The sequence below is a fragment of the Brienomyrus brachyistius genome, chromosome 5, assembly GCF_023856365.1.
Source record: "Brienomyrus brachyistius isolate T26 chromosome 5, BBRACH_0.4, whole genome shotgun sequence".
NCBI lineage: Eukaryota > Metazoa > Chordata > Actinopteri > Osteoglossiformes > Mormyridae > Brienomyrus > Brienomyrus brachyistius.
The window spans coordinates 9622400-9640827 of NC_064537.1; the positions used below are offsets into that span (position 1 = coordinate 9622400).

General features: G+C 47.4%; 2 protein-coding genes across 9 annotated transcripts in view; both read right to left on the reverse strand.

The window, feature by feature from the left end:
• Positions 1 to 513: 513 nt before the first annotated feature.
• Positions 514 to 8025, reverse strand: atg4da (autophagy related 4D, cysteine peptidase a). 5 transcript variants are annotated; one of them, XM_049014941.1, is made up of 11 exons: positions 7712 to 8025; positions 5805 to 6098; positions 5152 to 5235; positions 4756 to 4929; positions 4142 to 4493; positions 3558 to 3622; positions 3310 to 3458; positions 3135 to 3213; positions 2974 to 3050; positions 2439 to 2558; positions 514 to 2175 (listed from the first exon to the last, which is right to left on the reverse strand). In XM_049014941.1, the coding sequence occupies exons 2-11, from the start codon at positions 6037 to 6039 to the stop codon at positions 1999 to 2001; spliced, it is 1512 nt and encodes a 503-aa protein (XP_048870898.1). In that variant the 5' UTR covers positions 6040 to 6098; positions 7712 to 8025; the 3' UTR covers positions 514 to 1998. The 5 variants fall into 5 exon arrangements, with proteins under 5 accessions (XP_048870898.1, XP_048870899.1, XP_048870897.1 ...); XM_049014942.1 differs by having other exon boundaries at positions 5805 to 6118; XM_049014940.1 differs by lacking the exon at positions 7712 to 8025 and adding an exon at positions 7099 to 7703.
• A 2516-nt stretch (positions 8026 to 10541) lies between these two features.
• LOC125742462 (microtubule-associated serine/threonine-protein kinase 1-like) overlaps positions 10542 to 18428 on the reverse strand; it is a 57443-nt gene continuing 49556 nt past the window's right edge. For 3 of the 4 annotated variants that reach the window (XM_049014479.1, XM_049014478.1, XM_049014480.1), the window contains 5 exons: positions 18070 to 18299; positions 17787 to 17909; positions 17472 to 17608; positions 17068 to 17255; positions 10542 to 16843 (listed from right to left, as the gene is read on the reverse strand). In XM_049014479.1, the coding sequence (XP_048870436.1) occupies positions 13623 to 16843; positions 17068 to 17255; positions 17472 to 17608; positions 17787 to 17909; positions 18070 to 18299 (3899 nt within the window). In that variant the 3' untranslated portion in view covers positions 10542 to 13622. The remainder of the gene's footprint in view (positions 16844 to 17067; positions 17256 to 17471; positions 17609 to 17786; positions 17910 to 18069; positions 18300 to 18428) is intronic. The other variant, XM_049014481.1, reaches the window with a different exon arrangement.

Sequence of the window (18428 nt, forward strand, 5' to 3'; positions counted from 1 at the left end):
GAAAGCAACTGAACCCTGACTCAAGCCAGTCTGTCTACTTACATGACAACAGTTATGTGTTCAGGGAGGTCCTGGTATCCACTGGGTTAAGCTGAGCCTATTACAGAACATACAGGGCACAGGGAAGGTAGCACTCTGCTTGGGATGCTAGTTCATGGTTGGTGCCACAGACACAGATGTAATTGCACACTACGGCCACTACAGAAGTCTCAGGTCATCCAAGGGCAGGTTTAAGGACCGCAGGAGCAAACTGAGGACCAAAGTCTACTCAGCGTTGGGTGTGGGAGCCACACGCCAATGTTGTGAGGTAACAGGTTTGCCTATTAAGAAAACAAACTGCCATAGTAATTACACCAATAGAAAATACACAATGGGAACATTAATCCTACAACCAGCAGACAACAGCTTGGTCATTTACCAAACACTCACTCAACCAGAAAGTTTAGTACTAGCGCCAGTGTTAACTTGGTCGTTGCATGTTACCTGAAGTGTGGAAACCAAGATATTACACACTTGTTTTAAAAACTCATTTATTCCATCATCTTTACAGCAGATTTACAAATATATTTGTAAATAAATATGCAGAATAATTAACTTACACCTTCAGAAGTTTAAGAAAAAAAAAAAATCAAAACCTGAACAAGTATGATTTTTCCATGAAAATATGCTTCTGAATTATTTGAGCACATAATGTACAGAAGTCAATTACTCATACAGTGCAAGTAAAAAATAATGGCAAGTCCTGGAGGGGAGGAACATCACTGCACCTATAAAAGGATAAAAAAACAGACGGATCTGCTTCGACACTTGTTGATTCCAAAACATGCAGCTCTGAGGCCTTTGGAGAAACCAAAGATTGCGTTTCCCACAATTCCCCTGGAGTTCAGCTCATTGTAGAACATTGGGCAGTTGCTGGAAAGCTTGGAGATCAGTGCGGGGAAACTGCACAGGATGTCCAAGTACAGTAATGGATCAAGGTCAGCGATGAGGCATCTCGGATGCAGGCAGTGAGGGACATTGCACAAACACAGAAGTCCATTAAATAGTGTACAGCTCGGGCCTTGGCGTGACGATCCACACAGGGTGTGCACTACAATTTAAGTCTGCAGCTCTCTTATGAAATTAAAATAAATGCAAGCTTTACACTAGACGCCACATTTGTTACGACAGAGCCCAACAACCACAATGATTCTGGACAACGCTGCAATGATCTTTAAAAGTGTAAAAGTTGCAACAATAAATTAAAATAAAATATTACTCACTCACAAAATTACACACCATCCCAGACCATTTTCCGCCACCCCCCACAAACATTCAGCAAATGTATTTAGGTAAAATCCAGTAAAATAAAATTACAAAGAAAAAAATAAAAGAGGTTAAAGTCCCAGTAGCCGTGACAGGCTAACTTGTGATTAGCTTACCGGACAATTTTGTAGGCAGACTAGCATCCTTAAGGGATGCAAAGCACCATACAAAGTTACACACTTAGAGTTATGAATCCATTCAAGTCGAAGATGTTCAAAATTACACCAAAACAGCAGGAATCTTTCAGCTTGGGAACCATCCACATCACCTCAACATCTAACTGCACGCACGGCAGATCTCGCCCGCTGCACCTCGCTTTAAGGACGGCCTCGACATCGGAAGACCGCGTTCGGGAAATGCAAGGTGTACGACTGCAAGTTAGAAACTCAAAAAGGGAAACAATAGACAAAAGAACCATAATTCATTCGTGACAATCCGGAAAAACCACTTGTTCTCGGATAGAACACCTCAGTGCCATTAAGCTACAGTGACTACAAAAGTGCCCTGAAGATAGAGTCCTATACCTGGCCTCTCTTTACCATGATTCCTCCACCAAGAACTTGAGACACCAGCCTGGGGGGTGGGGGGCGATGCAATTTGAGCAACATCAGGGAAGCGGCCCAACATTCATTTGCTTCCACTCCTGGGAGAGGGGGGGGTCCTTTCCAGTGATCAGCGGCCGGTCCAGCACATTCACAGGAACACGAACTCATCCACGCTGCATCTCTTCCCTCCGCTGGTCTTTCCCCTGGGTAAGATGCGTGTCGCCTGCTCAGGCATCACCCCACTCTGCCCCTCCAACCCGTAGTCCTGCCCCCGGCCTTCTACAAAGGTGAAGATTGGGTACTTCTCCTTAGAGGAGGACAGAGCCTAGATTTTGAAACGAGAAAAGTATTAAAAGAAATAGAATAACGAGTTCAAAACTTGGGCTTTTTTGGCCAATGATCCACTTTTATATAATTGGGGCCCAATTCAGTCCTTGGGGACCCATATTTTTGCTCCCTCCAAGCTTCCTGCCAGACTATCCGCATTTTTGCTTCCCGGCAGGGTGCAAAAACGTGGACTATCTGTGGGTCCCTGAGGAACGGATTGGGAAACTACTTCTTTTTGGGGAAGTGAAAATGCAAACTCACCGCGCCGACCATGGCACAGAGAGACTCAAAGTCCTTCTGGCTTTTGGCGTAGAAGCCAATGGTGCAGCTGGGGTCCATTCGGCTGAAGCTCATCTTCCGCGGAGAGTGACAGTGAAATGACTGCGTGGGCGGACAGGAGGGTCAAAGGTCAACCCTCGTTCATGTAACGCACAAGGGTCTCGGTGCCGCTGAAGTCAAACTTAACGCGTCGTACATGCTGTGAAACGCAGGACTGTTTGTGATGACAAGACCGAAAGGAGAAATTCGAGATCCGCTTTATTTAAAAATTAAGGATCTTCTACTTCATTACAAGGCAGTCAAGTATTCCCCTTGTGATAAGTAGAACCGAAACTGATACAGCTGAAAATTTCACATTTTTATGCCTGTAAATTGACAATCACAAGACTGTGACAAGTTTCAAAACAGCTCATTTCGGGTTCCTACCCATAGACATAACTCACACCCATAATCTTCAAACACGGACACAGAACTCTGTGGCTTTACTTCATGCACCCAAGTCAGTTGACGCTCTTACCTCCAGCGGGAAGTTGCCCTGGGTGACGTCCACCACCGGCTGACAGTAGTGTGGGTCCAGATACAGCAGCTGATCATCTAGGAGGACAGACGGGACTCGGTGAGCGAAAAGGTAGAAGGGCTGGGGAGTGAGAGGGGAAGGCGATGGAGAGCAGCCCTCACCCTGGAAGCCGATGAAGAAGAGGGAATGCTTGGGCTTTCCGCCGATGATGCCAATGCAGCAATCCAACCTGAGAATGTTCTAGAATGACAGAGACGCGACGTGAAGGGTCAGCCCACCCGCAGCACTTCCTCAAAGACGTGAAAAGCACAGACACAGCGAGGAGCCCCTGCCTACCTTGACACAGTCGATGTAGGACGGGTTCAGGGTCTCTCCACCCAGTCGAACTGGGACCAGGACAATAACAGACTTCCACCCTGAACCTGACTGGGACGAGCCCTCTGACTGAGAGTGGTCACACAGCCGCATAACATCCTCCTTATACACTGCAAAGACAGGAAACAGGCGATTGTATGGTTGGGAACATGAGCCTGAATGAATGACTTGACCGATTCATTTTGGAAAATGCAAAATGAACAACGTACCAGTACAATCCTGAGCTACATACACTGTCAGATTGGGCAGCTCAGAAGTTTTATCCACCGCTTTTCTGGAGGGGGGGGGGGGGGGGGGAATAAAACTCAGTATTTAATAAAAGCAAGTCAAAAACGTACATTTAGATGGTTCATTAACACCTTAAAACAGATCAATGTATCCCAGGGGGAGATTTGGAAGGGAAATTCATCAGAAAATAACGTAAAGATACCAGGGAAAAACAAAGAAACTTCCAATATTTGAAAAATGTCAGAAAAAAAACTAAACAAAAAAGATATGGGAGCCGCTGTGACAGGAAGCCATTAAGGGCAGAGAAGGATGGAAAGAAGGAAGGACGGACGGAAGGAAGAGAGAAAGAAGGAAAAGCTGTGCCCCCCCCCCCCCCCCCACACACACACACACACACACACACACACACACACACACACACACACACACACACACACACACACACACACACACACACACACACACACACACACACACACACACACACACACACACACGAGCAAGCCATCCCCTCTAACGTGAAACCAACACATGGCGTCAGCATCTGAAGATCACAGAGACTCACCTGAGTATGTGGGCGACGACGGAGGGCCCGTACCAGTCCCCGGCCTTCTTCCCTGAACTCTTGCCCAGCTCGACCAGCTGGTGCACCCCGAACGGAGCACTGGGATGATCCCCGAACCAGCAAACCACCCGACGGTGCATGGCTTCCGCCTGCCTGTCCAGGCTGGTTTCTGTGGAGTGTCTCCAAACGGAGGTTCTCTTCGACGCCTCTGCAGTGCCCCCGCGTCCCCGGGGGGTGGACCGGGAAGAGGGAAATGCGGGCAGCGAGACCCCGGAGCTCCGCGACGGGGAACGAGGCTTTAGGATCTCAAATTCCACGTCTGTGAGCTGCTGCCCGTCCAGCCACGCCCAGCCTGGTGCACAGAGACGGAGCTACGGTCACCCGCACCGCCCGAGCGGTCCTCTGAGCATAGATCCAAAAGGGATTAAACCACAAAAGCATAAGGCACCGACCCACAGCACAGCAGGATGATCATTACTGGGCATTAATAAGCAAGTAGGAGTCTGCAGAAGCCCTTCAAGTCGACAGCTGGAGGACTGAACCACAACGTAACTTAAGAATAAGCAGCAGTCTCAGCCTCGGGCCCAATGGCATTTCTTGCGATATTTCCTGACCTGGGGGCAGCAAGTGCATTAGCAGCCCCTGGGCCAGCAGCATCTGTCCACTGCGCAGCATGCAGCCCCAGCCGCAGTCCGTGGTCCACGTCGAGCCCTCGAGCTGCTGGAACTCGCGCCGGTAAGTCAGCCACAGGCGGGACACGAAGGCCCGGCTGAGCCGCTCCACTTCATCTGAGGTGGGAAACAGCCAATCACAAGCGGCCGGTGCCTGCCTACAAGGGGACGACACGCCCAGCTGGCTAAAAGAGCCACTCCTCCTACTGAGTGATAACCTATCACAGCCCACAACTTTATGTCACACTAGAGGGCAGACTGACCCACTGAACTGACACAAAGACAGGCGGAGACCATCCCCCCCCACGCCACGTCACCCAACACACACACACCACCCACCTTCATGATTCAGCAGGTAGGAGTGTCCCAGCAAAGTCAGGGGTGTGGTCTTGTTAAAACTGGTTTTTGATTTGACAGACCAACCTGGGAACCCAAACACACAAACAGCATCTTCTCAGATGTTTCCCAGTGAAAGACAGTGGTTAGCGCTGTTACCTCACACCTCTGGGACCCGGGTTCGAGTCTCCGCCTGGGTCACATGTGTGCGGAGTTTGCATGTTCTCCCCATGTCGTCGTGGGGTTTCCTCCGGGTACTCCGGTTTCCCCCCACAGTCCAAAAACATGCTGAGGCTAATTGGACTTGCTAAATTGCCCATAGGTATGCATGTGTGAGTGACTGGTGTGTGAGTGTGCCCTGCGATGGGCTGGCCCCCCGTCCTGGGTTGTTCCCTGCCTCGTGCCCATTGCTTCCAGGATAGGCTCCGGACCCCCCGCGACCCAGTAGGATAAGTGGTTTGGAAAATGGATGGATGGACTTCAGTAAAGGGGCTACAATTTATGCATGCTCCCTGGGATTCGAACCCACGACCTTCACATTGTAATGCTCTATTTGTTGAGCTCCAGGAACTAATACACTGTACACACGTGAGATGTGTTTCTGGGCAGAGCAGAGAGGACAGCCCCTCCCTCGGGCCTCTTCAGGCCCTGCTCACCGTATTTCATGTTGTTCCAGGCAGACATCAGCTTTGCCTTGAGCCGATCCACCTCGTCAGGCTCCTCCGCTGCCTCCCTGCTCCCGTCAGAGCCTGAGCCGTAGCCGAAATGTCCCCGGGGGTCACGGGCCGGGTCACGGGCCGGAGCCCGGTAGCCATCGGGGTGTGAAGCCAGGCCCTCGTCCTGCAGACCGCCCCCCAGGTATTGCGCTGCGCTGGGGGACACCGAATTCATGACCACGTAGAGATGTTGAGGTCTACGCCTCCCGCGGGGATTTTCATTGCCGCAACACCCTGCGACAACAGAAAGACATCTATAGGAAAGTCTTATCTGTCAGTGGCCATTGCCACAGACCAGCAAGTACTGGCTTGCTGCATTTATACAACAGCAAAGGAGAGCTGGCAGTCTGGAATGGTACTGCACAAACATCACAATGTCACTCTATAAAAGACAGGAAGTGATGTCACTCATGGCAGCCGAACAAACCTCCGGGCTATATGCTCTCCAATGCCTTAGGTGCCCCAGCTGCCCGAAAGGGTTGCGTTACTAATTTGACCTGCTCCCGGTGGCTCAGAATGACAAACTGCTCTCCCACCACTCACCTGCAAAGCCCCACAGTGGAACCATATGCCCACAAAGTTAGACAAACCTGAAGTGCTTTTATAATTAAAGTAAGAAAAAAACCCGCTAAAATCAATGGGTTCTTTCACACAAGCACAGGCCGTCAACCGAAAACGGCCATACAAGCATATTTTCTCGTTTTGTTATTGTACAATACCCACACACACACACACACAAAACCTCTGCCTGCTATTGGGAGGGACAAAAAAAGCCAAACACATAAGCAAATGCCGCCAACATGTGATATGCAGGAGTCAAAAATAAAGCAACTACTGTTCTGCTGAGCGCTTTAAAAATGTGTCTTCAGGCTCGGCTGGTCTTGTCAAATTTCGAAGTGCTTTCCAAACAATGGAGCATTGATTACCTGACAAAGATTATATGCATTTTCTCAAAGCACACAACTGCCTGGGCGCTCGGTGAACATGGTGAAAACGGTGCAGTTTTAAAAGGCGAAGATGTGTTCGTTAAGACTAGCAGCTTAAAGGTTTGCCGATACCAGGTCTATATAACTCCTTGATAGTTTACTACAGCACTTAGAATAAAGCGACGTTTGTGCAGCTTCGAGCTTTGATGGCTAACGTGAAATTAAGCGCCGAAAGATCAGCACTTTTTGCTCAGGGCTGAGCGATCATATTGCAACCTGCGATTCGCTTAGAAGATCGCAGGACTAACCTTTGTAAAAGCGCATCGTGGTAAACTTCACTGGCTGTCCGTATGCTTACTGATCCAGCCTCCTGGGGGTTGCACTTATTCACTAGGTCACTCAATTAGACGAACTTGCTAGTTAGGGTTTACTGGGTGACAAGGGTCATTATTAGTCCCAGTAACTGGGTAAACCCCCTTCCGTTCAATAATTAAGGTAATCGACAGTAAACTTTTTTACGCATTCTTTATGAGTAAGCAGCGTTTCGTCAGAAGAGCAGGAAGGCAATGTGTACGCGGAAAAGTCAAATAAAGCAATCGGAAATAGCCAATGCAATATTTCTAATTCGCATCAGGTGCCGTATTACGGCCTGAGGTGTGTATCGGGCACAAGGGCATGCGACAGAAGCCATGTCGGTGCGAAATAACAGGCAAATTGACCATACATTTGTTAAGGCTCATGGGAAGTACTGAGAGGTGGCCGGTATCGGTGTCCATGTGGGAAACCGTGCGGGTCACATGCAGGTCGCAGGGTTGCTGGCAGTATCGTCTCTGAACATTTTCGCCTCAGTGTCAGTGTCATTGAAAACCGGCAGCCAAATAGAAACACGTTTAACCACGGAGAACCGAAGCAGGATCTCACCTTGATTTGCAGAATACCGATTTTCCCCGTATTCTCGTGAAACTTCTCGGTTATAACTGGGAGCACCGGTTCTTCAATAACTTGTGCTGTCTGTCAGTTCAGTCGTCTCGCGTTTCCCGGTATGTGACTGAATACTTCTCATTTCTGAACCATAACCCATTCATTAAGGGTATTTCAGTATTTCGCAATATAATATTTAGCGCAAACGGTCTTTGCTCTAATTTCCATTGCTGTTATTACTATAAGACACTGACTGCATCGCTTCGGCGCAATACTGTAGTGAAGACTTCCTGTTCGCTTTCTCCGGAAAGTATTTAAGGGGTGTCGGTAATACTGAAATTTCATTGGTTAGACACCTACATATGCAGGGACACGACATATACTAATTGGTTTATTTCCTGTCAATCAGCGAATCCTGACGAACTATTGGCCAACTCGGTAGCGTAATATATGACGTCCATAACACGGTATCTTTCCGGAAAGTGGAAACGGAAACGGCTACATATGCAGATTAAGTGCTGGTTACTGTACAGTGGATATAGTAATAATATATGCACATAGGTGTAATGATTGTATCTTACTGAAAAAAAGTCACGGCAACAGTCATGGCTCGAGATACTAAATTAGTGAGGTATCGATTTTAAGATGTTTTTTTGGTACAAGCACACACGGATCCGGAGATTTTGACAGGGAATAGCGTGTAACATGATGCAGGGAGACCATACTTACAGGTCCGTGGCGCTGTAGTCTGTCCCTGCGGGTCGTTGCGCATATCATCATTATTACCTGTAACTGACTGCGGGCTCCTTCATTTCCCTTACTAAGTGTTAGATAGTACTTCTTGGTACTTTTTGACGGTAAAATTAGTTGACTTTCATCTGATGCATAGCATTTCCCGAATCTTAATGTCCTGGGTAGAGCAGTTATGACTGCTGATTTAGCATTAAGTTCTCATTTTCCTAAACCGCAGCTAAAAGCATTTACCTCAATAACAGCACGTCCTTTTCCTGGTGCTTTTCGTTGGACGGTAGTGTTTTTTTTTTTTTTTTTTTTTTTTTAAATCCCTAATGTGGGATGTAACAGTAACCTGCATTATGCCCATCTACAGGCCAAATCTCCCTTTATGACTCTACCCTGCATACTGTACAGATCGGAGAAAGCATTTGATTGACTTGGAGTATGAGATCTCCAGGACTCCTGGTACCTGCTTTCATTTTGTTTTAGTTGTGGTTGCTTTTAAGTGATTTGGGCCTCATTAAGTGACCAAATGTCCCACATTGTCAAAAAGCCACAAACCCCGTGCCTGTAGTTACTAGGGGATCCTATCCATGTCTCAACCTTTCACTACATGCAAGCATATAGGTGTAGAGAGACATAAGCATCTCTCTAGACAGATGGCAAGGTTTAGAGTACGGTGGAAGTGGTTTTGTTTCAGACACACTGGTGACACTCTCCTTTCAGTCTCAAATGCAAAACCAAATGTTACTATCTATATGAATTTGACATTTTTTGTTACTTTGGTTTTGTGGCATGGTGGTGCAGTGGTTAGCACTGTTGCCTCACACCTCTGGGACCCGGGTTCGAGTCTCCGCCTGGGTCACATGTGTGTGGAGTTTGCATGTTCTCCCCATGTCATTGTGGGGTTTCCTCCGGGTACTCCGGTTTCCCCCCACAGTCCAAAAACATGCTGAAGCTAATTGGAGTTACTAAATTGCCCGCAGGAGTGCATGTGTGAGTGAATGGTGTGTGAGTGTGCCCTGTAATGGGCTGGCCCCCCATCCTGGGTTGTTCCCTGCCTCGTGCCCATTGCTTCCGGGATAAGCTCCGGACCCCCCCGCAACCCAGTAGGATAAGTGGTTTGGAAAATGGATGGATGGTTTTGTGGCATCGCTTTGATACCCCTCACCGGCAGCCTCAGTATTGTGTATGAATTTTGATATAAGTAGAAGTGACTTTACTTTAGAGCCAAAATTTCCCTGTGTATAAGGTTTTGTGGGGGCATATCTGTTGATTATCAAAGTAATTGCATCAACAATCCAAAAGAGACTGATCTAATTAACATCCATTTTAGGAGCTTAAGTTCATACACATTATTGTATGGATTTATTACATAGATTTCATCCATCCATCCATCCATTTTCCAAACCGCTTATCCTATAGGGTCGCGGGGGGTCCGGAGCCTATCCCGGAATCAATGGGCACGAGGCAGGGAACAACCCAGGATGGGGGGCCAGCCCATCGCAGGGCACACTCACACACCATTCACTCACACATGCACACCTACGGGCAATTCAGCAACTCCAATTAGCCTCAGCATGTTTTTGGACTGTGGGGGGAAACCGGAGTACCCGGAGGAAACCCCACGACGACACGGGGAGAACATGCAAACTCCGCACACATGTGACCCAGGCGGAGACTCGAACCCGGGTCCCAGAGGTGTGAGGCGACAGTGCTAACCACTGCACCACCATGCCGCCCCCTACATAGATTTCATATTAATCCTTAATACCACAAACCTCCCCAGAACAAATGGTGTGATATGGGTTGTGTGACATAGATTATTAATATATACACTAATTTTATACTGTACTTTAACGGATACTGAAAGTCATAAAGTGTTAATACAATGGAACAGAAAACAATATCTATGTGTAGGTGGAAATATTGACCTTTATTGAATGTGAGTTAAGGTTTATAATAGAGAAATCTTATCGGAGGCGCACAATACTACTTTGGTTGCTATTTGACCGTTATACAAGTAAACGTTAGCACACATTTACCGTATGTTCCTTAAACGTATCTAGTCAAGGACGAGTCGAGAAGATACATCTGATTTCCTAGAACTTTATTACACTTTACTGTATTTTAGATGTCTTTTGGTTTGGAATCACATCCAATTACAAGTGCTCTAGAGGAGAGAAAACAAATATGAAAAATAACGGTATAAAGTCACACTTGTACACCAAAAAAACTAATACATCCCATGAAAACAGCCACCCACCGTGCTGCCCTGTGTCAGTGGGTATGCGGTTACCATACTGGAATCTTTATAAACAATACTAATAAATAATATGCATATGTCTTTTGTTCTTACTGATAATACATAAATATACAAACAAGCATCATACATATAAATAAATAAAATCTGTATTTAAATAAAGTGCATTAATTTTTTTAATCTCTAAAATTAAACTATGACGATAAGGATAATATTTTCTCATGGACACATATCTGATTCTACCACAATACTTTATCCAAGCAAAAAAATCCTAAAATATGTTTGCAAATTAGAAACACACACTAACAAGTAGGTACTACAGGTTAAATGAGCATTTTTTTGTCTCCACACAACCAACGGTTCACTGACTGTACTACTCTGCAACAACCATTGCATAAATACATACACATACACACCCATGCTCACGCACAAACACACGCACACACATATATAAGAATATGATACATACATAAAAGATGTGGCATTACAAGAAAGCAAACCAAAATATATAACCCACTTTTTTTTCTGAAAAATTAAAGTTGTTCCAAAAATGTCAGCACTGAAAACAACTTTGAGATGCATGATCCAGGTTGCATGAAGCAGCACCATGCAAAATCTACAAAATGTACAGTTTCTGCCAGCTGCTGGCCACAAACATTATATTTCACTGCAAGCTGTACCAGTATATCTGCATGTGACCAATAACATCGTGGATCTTAAACCCAGCAAAAGCACCTTCGAATTGCAGCCATAACCCATGCAACTCTGGACTATTTCAAACCTTTAAATCTTTTGTAGAAGCAATTTCAGAAATGGCTAACACCTTAACGGACTCACTCAGGTTATTGTCTCTGTGTATGTATGAGATCGATCTGGTTATTTCATTAAATCTTGTCTTGGAGGCATTGAAATAATTGTGTGTGTTCGTCACATTTAAGCTATAGGGCACTTTTTAAAAATAAAACTGAGACTGTACCGAAACAACAAAATAAATCAAAATAACATTTCCTTATTCCTGAAATCTGATAGGGTCTTAAATGCAAATCAACCAAAAGTCCCTATCCTTTAAGGCTTAAATAAATACAATGTATTTAATCTCATATTCTTACATATAAGCACGCACGCAGACATACACACATAACCTCACACACGAATGGACAGGAATTATACATAAATACAAAGTGTAATTCTTTTATGGGACAGAAAGAACATAATACTACAGAATACAAGGGTTACTATTTAATAACAGCATAAAATATGAGTACAAAATGTTCTTATAATGCTACATTAAGGTGCTGCTATGAAATGGTAAGTCAAATTTAATAACTTTTGTAACCATGACTCTCAGGCCATGTGATGTTGGCCCGCAATAATGGAATTTAAGTCACGAGCAATTCATGTATGTAATTATATTGACCACTAGAGGGTGATGTTTAGTCAAACGAGTCGGGAAACTCCTGACTTCAGCTGTCCTGTCAGAGCTCCCATCTGGTAACTTGGCTCAGCCTTTTCATATTTCACACACAGAAGTACATCTCTGTGTTTGTGTGTGAGAGTTAAGGAGTAAGATATAGAAGGGAAAATCTGGACATGTGTGTGATACACAGTGCAAAATCTTTCAGATCTTTAAAAACCATTGTACACCAGGTCTGTTTTCCGTCTTGCATTGTGTTCTTTGATCGACAAATTTGGAATCAAAGCTCTTGTGGTTGGTGGGTCTTTTTAGACGTACACCACTCACTACCCAGAGAGCCAAATCAAACATGGCAGTGACACAGCAGGACTTTAGCTCTTGTATGGTCCTGGGAGAGTCATTCGTTTGCAGTACTGCAGATGGCTCACAACACTGCATGGTCACCATTTTTTGGTCCTTGGATGCCTGACAGAGCCTCTGCGATTGCCTTCCTCAGACTCCTGTAAACAAATCACTTGGGAAGAAATTGCAAACAGGTGGGTGAGGTAACCCTAAGTCACTAACAACCCAACACCATGAAAAACATTAAGAAGAAGAAAACCAATTAAATAAAAGTGGCAAATAAATAATGGGATAAAACAACAGTAACGATAATTATTTATAATACAGCATCCAAACACAAAAAGTTGTCCTGTACATATTTCTGCATTTCATTCTTCTGCATATTTTACTGCTCTCTAATTCCCTGTCTTTCACTAACTGTGAAAGAAGGAGCTCTGAAAATGACCTTTGTAAAAGATCAACTACGACACAAAGTTCTCATTTTGAACCCTGGGCTTGATCTTACTTGCAGATAGTTTTCACATCAGGGTGTGTAAATAGTTCAGTTGACTCTGAATTGCAGTTCTGACTCGACAGGCTCCAAAGTATTCCACAGCAGAAAGGCTTTACAGGGGAAAATCACAAGACCATGCATTTCAAATATATGGTGTAGTGTGGTTCCTTAAGATAGATTTTCTCTGTAAAACCCATAACAGCCATACAACTTAACTGGGTGTTTTATTGTTATTTCGGTCAGTACCTCTCCTGACCACATGTGTCATTTCTCTGTTATCAGAACACTTAACCCAAGCTTTTGACAAACTGATAACTTCAGGATTGAGTGGTTATATTTGGTGTTCACAGTATTCAGGATTCTTAGTTCAGTAAAGCACTGTTTTCAGTTTTATACAGACCGACTATATGTAACATGCATTGTATCAATAACAGGTTGAGAGAGAGAGAGAGAGAGATCCATGGCGCAATGACATGTATGTACATGTATGAAAACAGCCACTGAAGCACCTTAACAGTGATTGTGTTTGTTTATTTTGGTCTATTCTAATTTAGATACACACCTCGTGGGCATTTTTCATGCCTTCCCCTAAATATCGCCAACATTCCCGAACGTTCTTTGTAGTTCCTGAAATCATACACCATTTCTGCCCCCAACCTGATGATCATGAGTGATGCTTGCCCGGTTTCTCTCCTCTCTCCGGCGGGGTAGTGCCGGCTGCACTTGGGCCCGCTGTGCGATGCGCTGATCGACCTCCAGAAGAAGCCTCAGACTTTCCAGCTGAGCTGCCCTTGCTCTCGTCTGCTGCACCGAAACTGTGTTTCCCCTTGAGGACCTCCTGAGAACCCATCTTGATAGGCCCCAGGACGGTTTTGGCCACGCTGCTAAGATGCGTGACGAAACTTGACTTTTCAGCAGGAGAAATGGGCCGAGATCTGGAACTTGCGGAGGCAGCAGTGGGGGACTGGGTAGGAGTAGATGGATGTTCTTCCACCACCTCCAGGAGACCTTTCTCCTCCCACCCCAAAGCCCCTCGATAACAGTTCACCGGAGCCAAACCTTTGCCCTGTCTAGGTTTAGTCATCAATGAAGTCCGAGATGATGCTGGGGCTTGAGATGGCAATGAGGCTAAAGATGGGACAAAAGAAGTCCCTGAAGTTGAGGAAGAAGCTGAAGCCAGTGGTCGGACTGCAGCCAGCGATGTCCCTGGGGTTGCTGACTGGCGTACAGCTGTTGTTGAACTTGGACCTGGTGGCTTGTCCACCACAAGTGGCTGGCCTACAGCTAATGATGATCCTGGAGCCTGTGGCTTCCCTACAGCTGAGACCGAACCTAGAATCTGTGAAGTGGTGGGATGAGTTGAACCTGTTCTGTGTGATGTTCCTGGAACCAGTGATGAGTTTACAGCCTGTGTTGCTCCAGGAGCAGGTGATAGACTTGTAGTCTGTGGTGATCCTAAAGAAGTCTGTGATGATCCACGTACAGGAGATAGGCCTGTGGCTTTAGATGGTCCTGAAAAAGTCTGTGGAAATCCACGTGCAGGTGATGAGCTTGGGGTCTGTGATGATCCTGAAGTTGATAAGCCTGCAGTCTGTGATGATTTTGAGGCAGTTTGTGATGACACCCGTGCAGGCGATAAGCCTGTGGATTGTGATAGTCCTGCTGCTGCTAATAAGCCTGTAGTCTGTGATGATCCACGTGCAGGTGAAAAGCTTGGAGACTGTGATGATCCTGATGCAATCTGTGATGATCCACGTGCAGGTGAAAAGCTTGGAGACTGTGATGGTCCTGGAGCTGATGATGAGACTGCAATCTGTGATGATCCTGCAGCTGATGCAGAGCCTGTAGTCTGTGATGATCCTACAGCTGATAATGATCCTGCAGTCTGTAATGATCCTGCAGTTGACAATGAGCCGGCAGTCTGTGATGGTACTACAGCTGATGATAAGCCTGCAGTCTGTGATGGTCCTGCAGTTGATGATGAATCTGCAGTCTGTGATGATCCTGCAGTTGATGATGAGCCAGCAGTCTGTGATGATCCTGGAGCTGATAATGATCCTGCAGTCTGTGATGGTCCTGCAGTTGATGATAAGCCTGCAGTCTGTGATGGTCCTGCAGTTGATGATAAGCCTGCAGTCTGTGATGGTCCTGCAGTTGATGATAAGCCTGCAGTCTGTGATGGTCCTGCAGTTGTCGATGAGCTGGCAGTCTGTGATGGTCCTGCAGTTGTCGATGAACCGGGAGTCTGTGATGGTCCTGCAGTTGTTGATGAGCCGGCAGTCTGTGATGGTCCTGGAGCTGATAATGATCTTGCAGTCTGTGATGGTCCTGCAGTTGACGATGAACCGGGAGTCTGTGATGGTCCTGCAGTTGACGATGAGCCGGCAGTCTGTGATGGTCCTGGAGCTGATAATGATCTTGCAGTCTGTGATGGTCCTGCAGTTGACGATGAGCCGGCAGTCTGTGATGATCCTGGAGCTGATAATGATCCTGCAGCCTGTGATGGTCCTGCAGCTGAGGATGAGATTGCAGCCTGTGATGATCCTGCAGATGATGATGAGCCTGCAGTCCATGATGGTCCTGCAGCTGAGGATGAGCCTGCAGTCTGTGATGATCCCAAAGCCAATGATTGGCATTGGGACAAACTTTCAAGGCCCTTCACTCTTGTTTCAGGAGGTTTATCTGTTCCGCTAAATTGTTCTAGTTTAATGCTGTCTTCAGTTCCTGTGGTTTTGCCCGGCTTGGTCATTTCTGTGACCAATGCTGTGTCTTTCTGTTCTCCCAGACTGCTCTTTTCTTCTCGTTCCCCCTTTAAACTCATCGGTTTCCTGTCACACAATTGCAGTGAGATTTTTTGCCCATCTTTATCCTGTGCTTTTTCAGCACAACTTTTCTCTGTCTGGGGGGCCTGCTGTTTGGCACCTCGGTCAGCCCGGCTCTGGGCCTCTCCCACTGCCAGAAGCTTCTCTAGTATCTTCGGCTCATAACTCGAACTCGGTAGATCCGCTGTGGGCACCTTTATAGCAGGAGATGGGCCAGTCGGGGTGGACGTTTGCGGCAGTGATGAGGCAGATGAGGGTTGAGTTTCCCCCGTCGCTGCTGTTGCTGCTGCAGGTTTCGTCCTGGCGATGTCATTTGATGGAAGTTTAGGAGGTGCTTGCAGCTCCTCGGGGGACTCGGTTTTAGTTGGCGATTTCTCGTGAAGCACCCCCAGCCCTCCACTACTCCCCTCTCCGGCTTCCGAGTGCTTCTCCCTGCTGGCCAGCAGAGCATCCCGGCTGAGGGGAGACTCCTGCCTCCCCAGCTTCCTCACCGGCTTAAGGGTTCCAGTCTCACCTGCAGTAGGTGAGGAGCAGGTGTGGGGCGGGAGGTTCTCCCCCTCAGTCTCCAGCAGGCTCTGCAGGCCCAGCTCACTGTGGAAGGGCTCCTTGCGGTAGTCCGGATGGGATACTTCTAGACTGTGCTTCCGGATCATACCACTGCCGGCGCCTCCGCCCACCTTCTTGTCCTGTGTGGAGGTGAGGGGCGAGCCTAGCTTTTCAGCCGACTGCACGCGCTTCAGTAATGGGGACCGGGGAGGCTCGGCACTCTTGGGCCTTGGTCGCACCACGGGCGGCGAGGAGTGCAGCTTCGCGGGGAAGGCCTGTGTGGTATTGGAGCTGCCAACAGTGTGTCCGGGCAGCGGTGGCGGCGAGGACTGAGTCGGCGAGGGCGTGTGCGCCAGTGGCGACAGTGGGATGTTGCCGGCGGACTTGCAGCGCGCCGAGCGGTACTGCCGGTGCAGTTTGGGGGACAGGCCATGCAGGGAGCTGGGCCTCATGTGCTGGGACGCCGCTGGTGAGTTGGGAGTGCTGGAGGCTGGGGAGCTACTCTGGGACGACGCCCCTGTTAGAGATAAAACGAAAACCAGTTTTCTGTGTAAACTGTTGCACTTGCACAGTTTGACCAATATGTGGCACCAGTGAGAAGCATGTCCCTATTAATAGATCAGAGGCAAATTTGAACAATGATGATGTCATAAACACACTCCTAAGACAGTGTTTCCATTGCGATGAAGACCACAGTGTGGGACACCCTGGACATGATGCTGCTGCCACGGCAGTGCTCACCAAGGTGAGAAGAGTCGGGGGTGGAGCGATAGCTCTGGGTCGGGGAGCGGGCGGAGAGACTGTGGGTGGGTGAGCCGGGGAGGCTCTCACTGGACGACAGCGAGCGGTTGAGGGAGGACAGGCTGCGGCTGGTGTGCAGCAGGTTGGCCTGTTTGGTGATTTTCCGGAACAGGGAACTTCGTTTCTTGCTGACAGGGCAAAAAGGGAGACAGGGACAGGGAGTGAGCTAGATACATCTGGAGCACTGTCAGGAACACTGCCTGAGGACCGAGACCGACCTGGAGAGGATGACAAAGGTGACGCTGTACATATCTATATCTATAAATAAAGTTCTGTTGGGAGTCAGAGATATGACTGTGTCCCATCTCTGATAATAAAGACTATTCTGAGTAACTCAGCAGTACCTCTCTTGTCCTTCCTTGCCCACAGTCCTCTTGTTGCGACGGGCCATCTTAGACTTGTAGCTGGACTTGCGTGCCGGGCCAACTTTGATGGAGGTGTTCTCAAAGGGTGTGGTGGTCACTGTCACCTTGGTCCCACTCTACACATAACAGGACAGTATCCGGCGATGTTTCCGAAAGCGAAACACGAGTGAGGTTTACATTAAGCTAGTCAGCACAGGGTCCCGACTGCCTGGCAACCGTTCAAGCCTGTGGATGGACACTACATTTTTACTGAAATGACTTTTGCGGTGATGATTAGTCACCTCCCATTCTCACCTTCAATATGAGTTCTACCACTTCTGTATGGACCAATCCGTGGACAGGCTCCCCGTTCACATGGGTTATGAGGTCACCGGCACACAGTCCTGCTTCGTGGGCGGGGCCTCCCTCTTCCACGTGCTGAGGTTGTGATAGAGACTTGTTTCAGTTGATGGTACCAAAACACCAACACATTTTACAGGTTTTCTAGGAAGCATCTAGCCCTAAACATGGAGGAAATGTTCCTGACTGTCATCTTGACTGTTGGGTTCCCCAGAAAAGGCTCTCGGCGCATCCTTACCCAGACAATGTGGTGCACGCTGTAGACATCACTGTCACCCATGTAGACGCGGATGGCGCGCAGGGTGAAGCCGTACTTCTTGCCGGAACGGTGGATGGTGATTGGTGAGCGCAACATGCTGACCGCGGGGGAGTAATCGCGGCTGGGGGAGGAGTCTCGTGAGGAGGGGTTAGAGGAAAGTGAGCGGGGTGACATAGGGCTGGCGAGCGGGGAGCTGACGTGCTGCTCCACTGTGGGCAAAGCAATAGAGAGAAAGAAAGAAAATCTGAATTACTACCTATTTTAAGATACAGTAAAACCCCTTAACTTGGCCAACTCGGACGTTTAATGGGTCTGCCGATTTTTTTTTCCAACTTGTA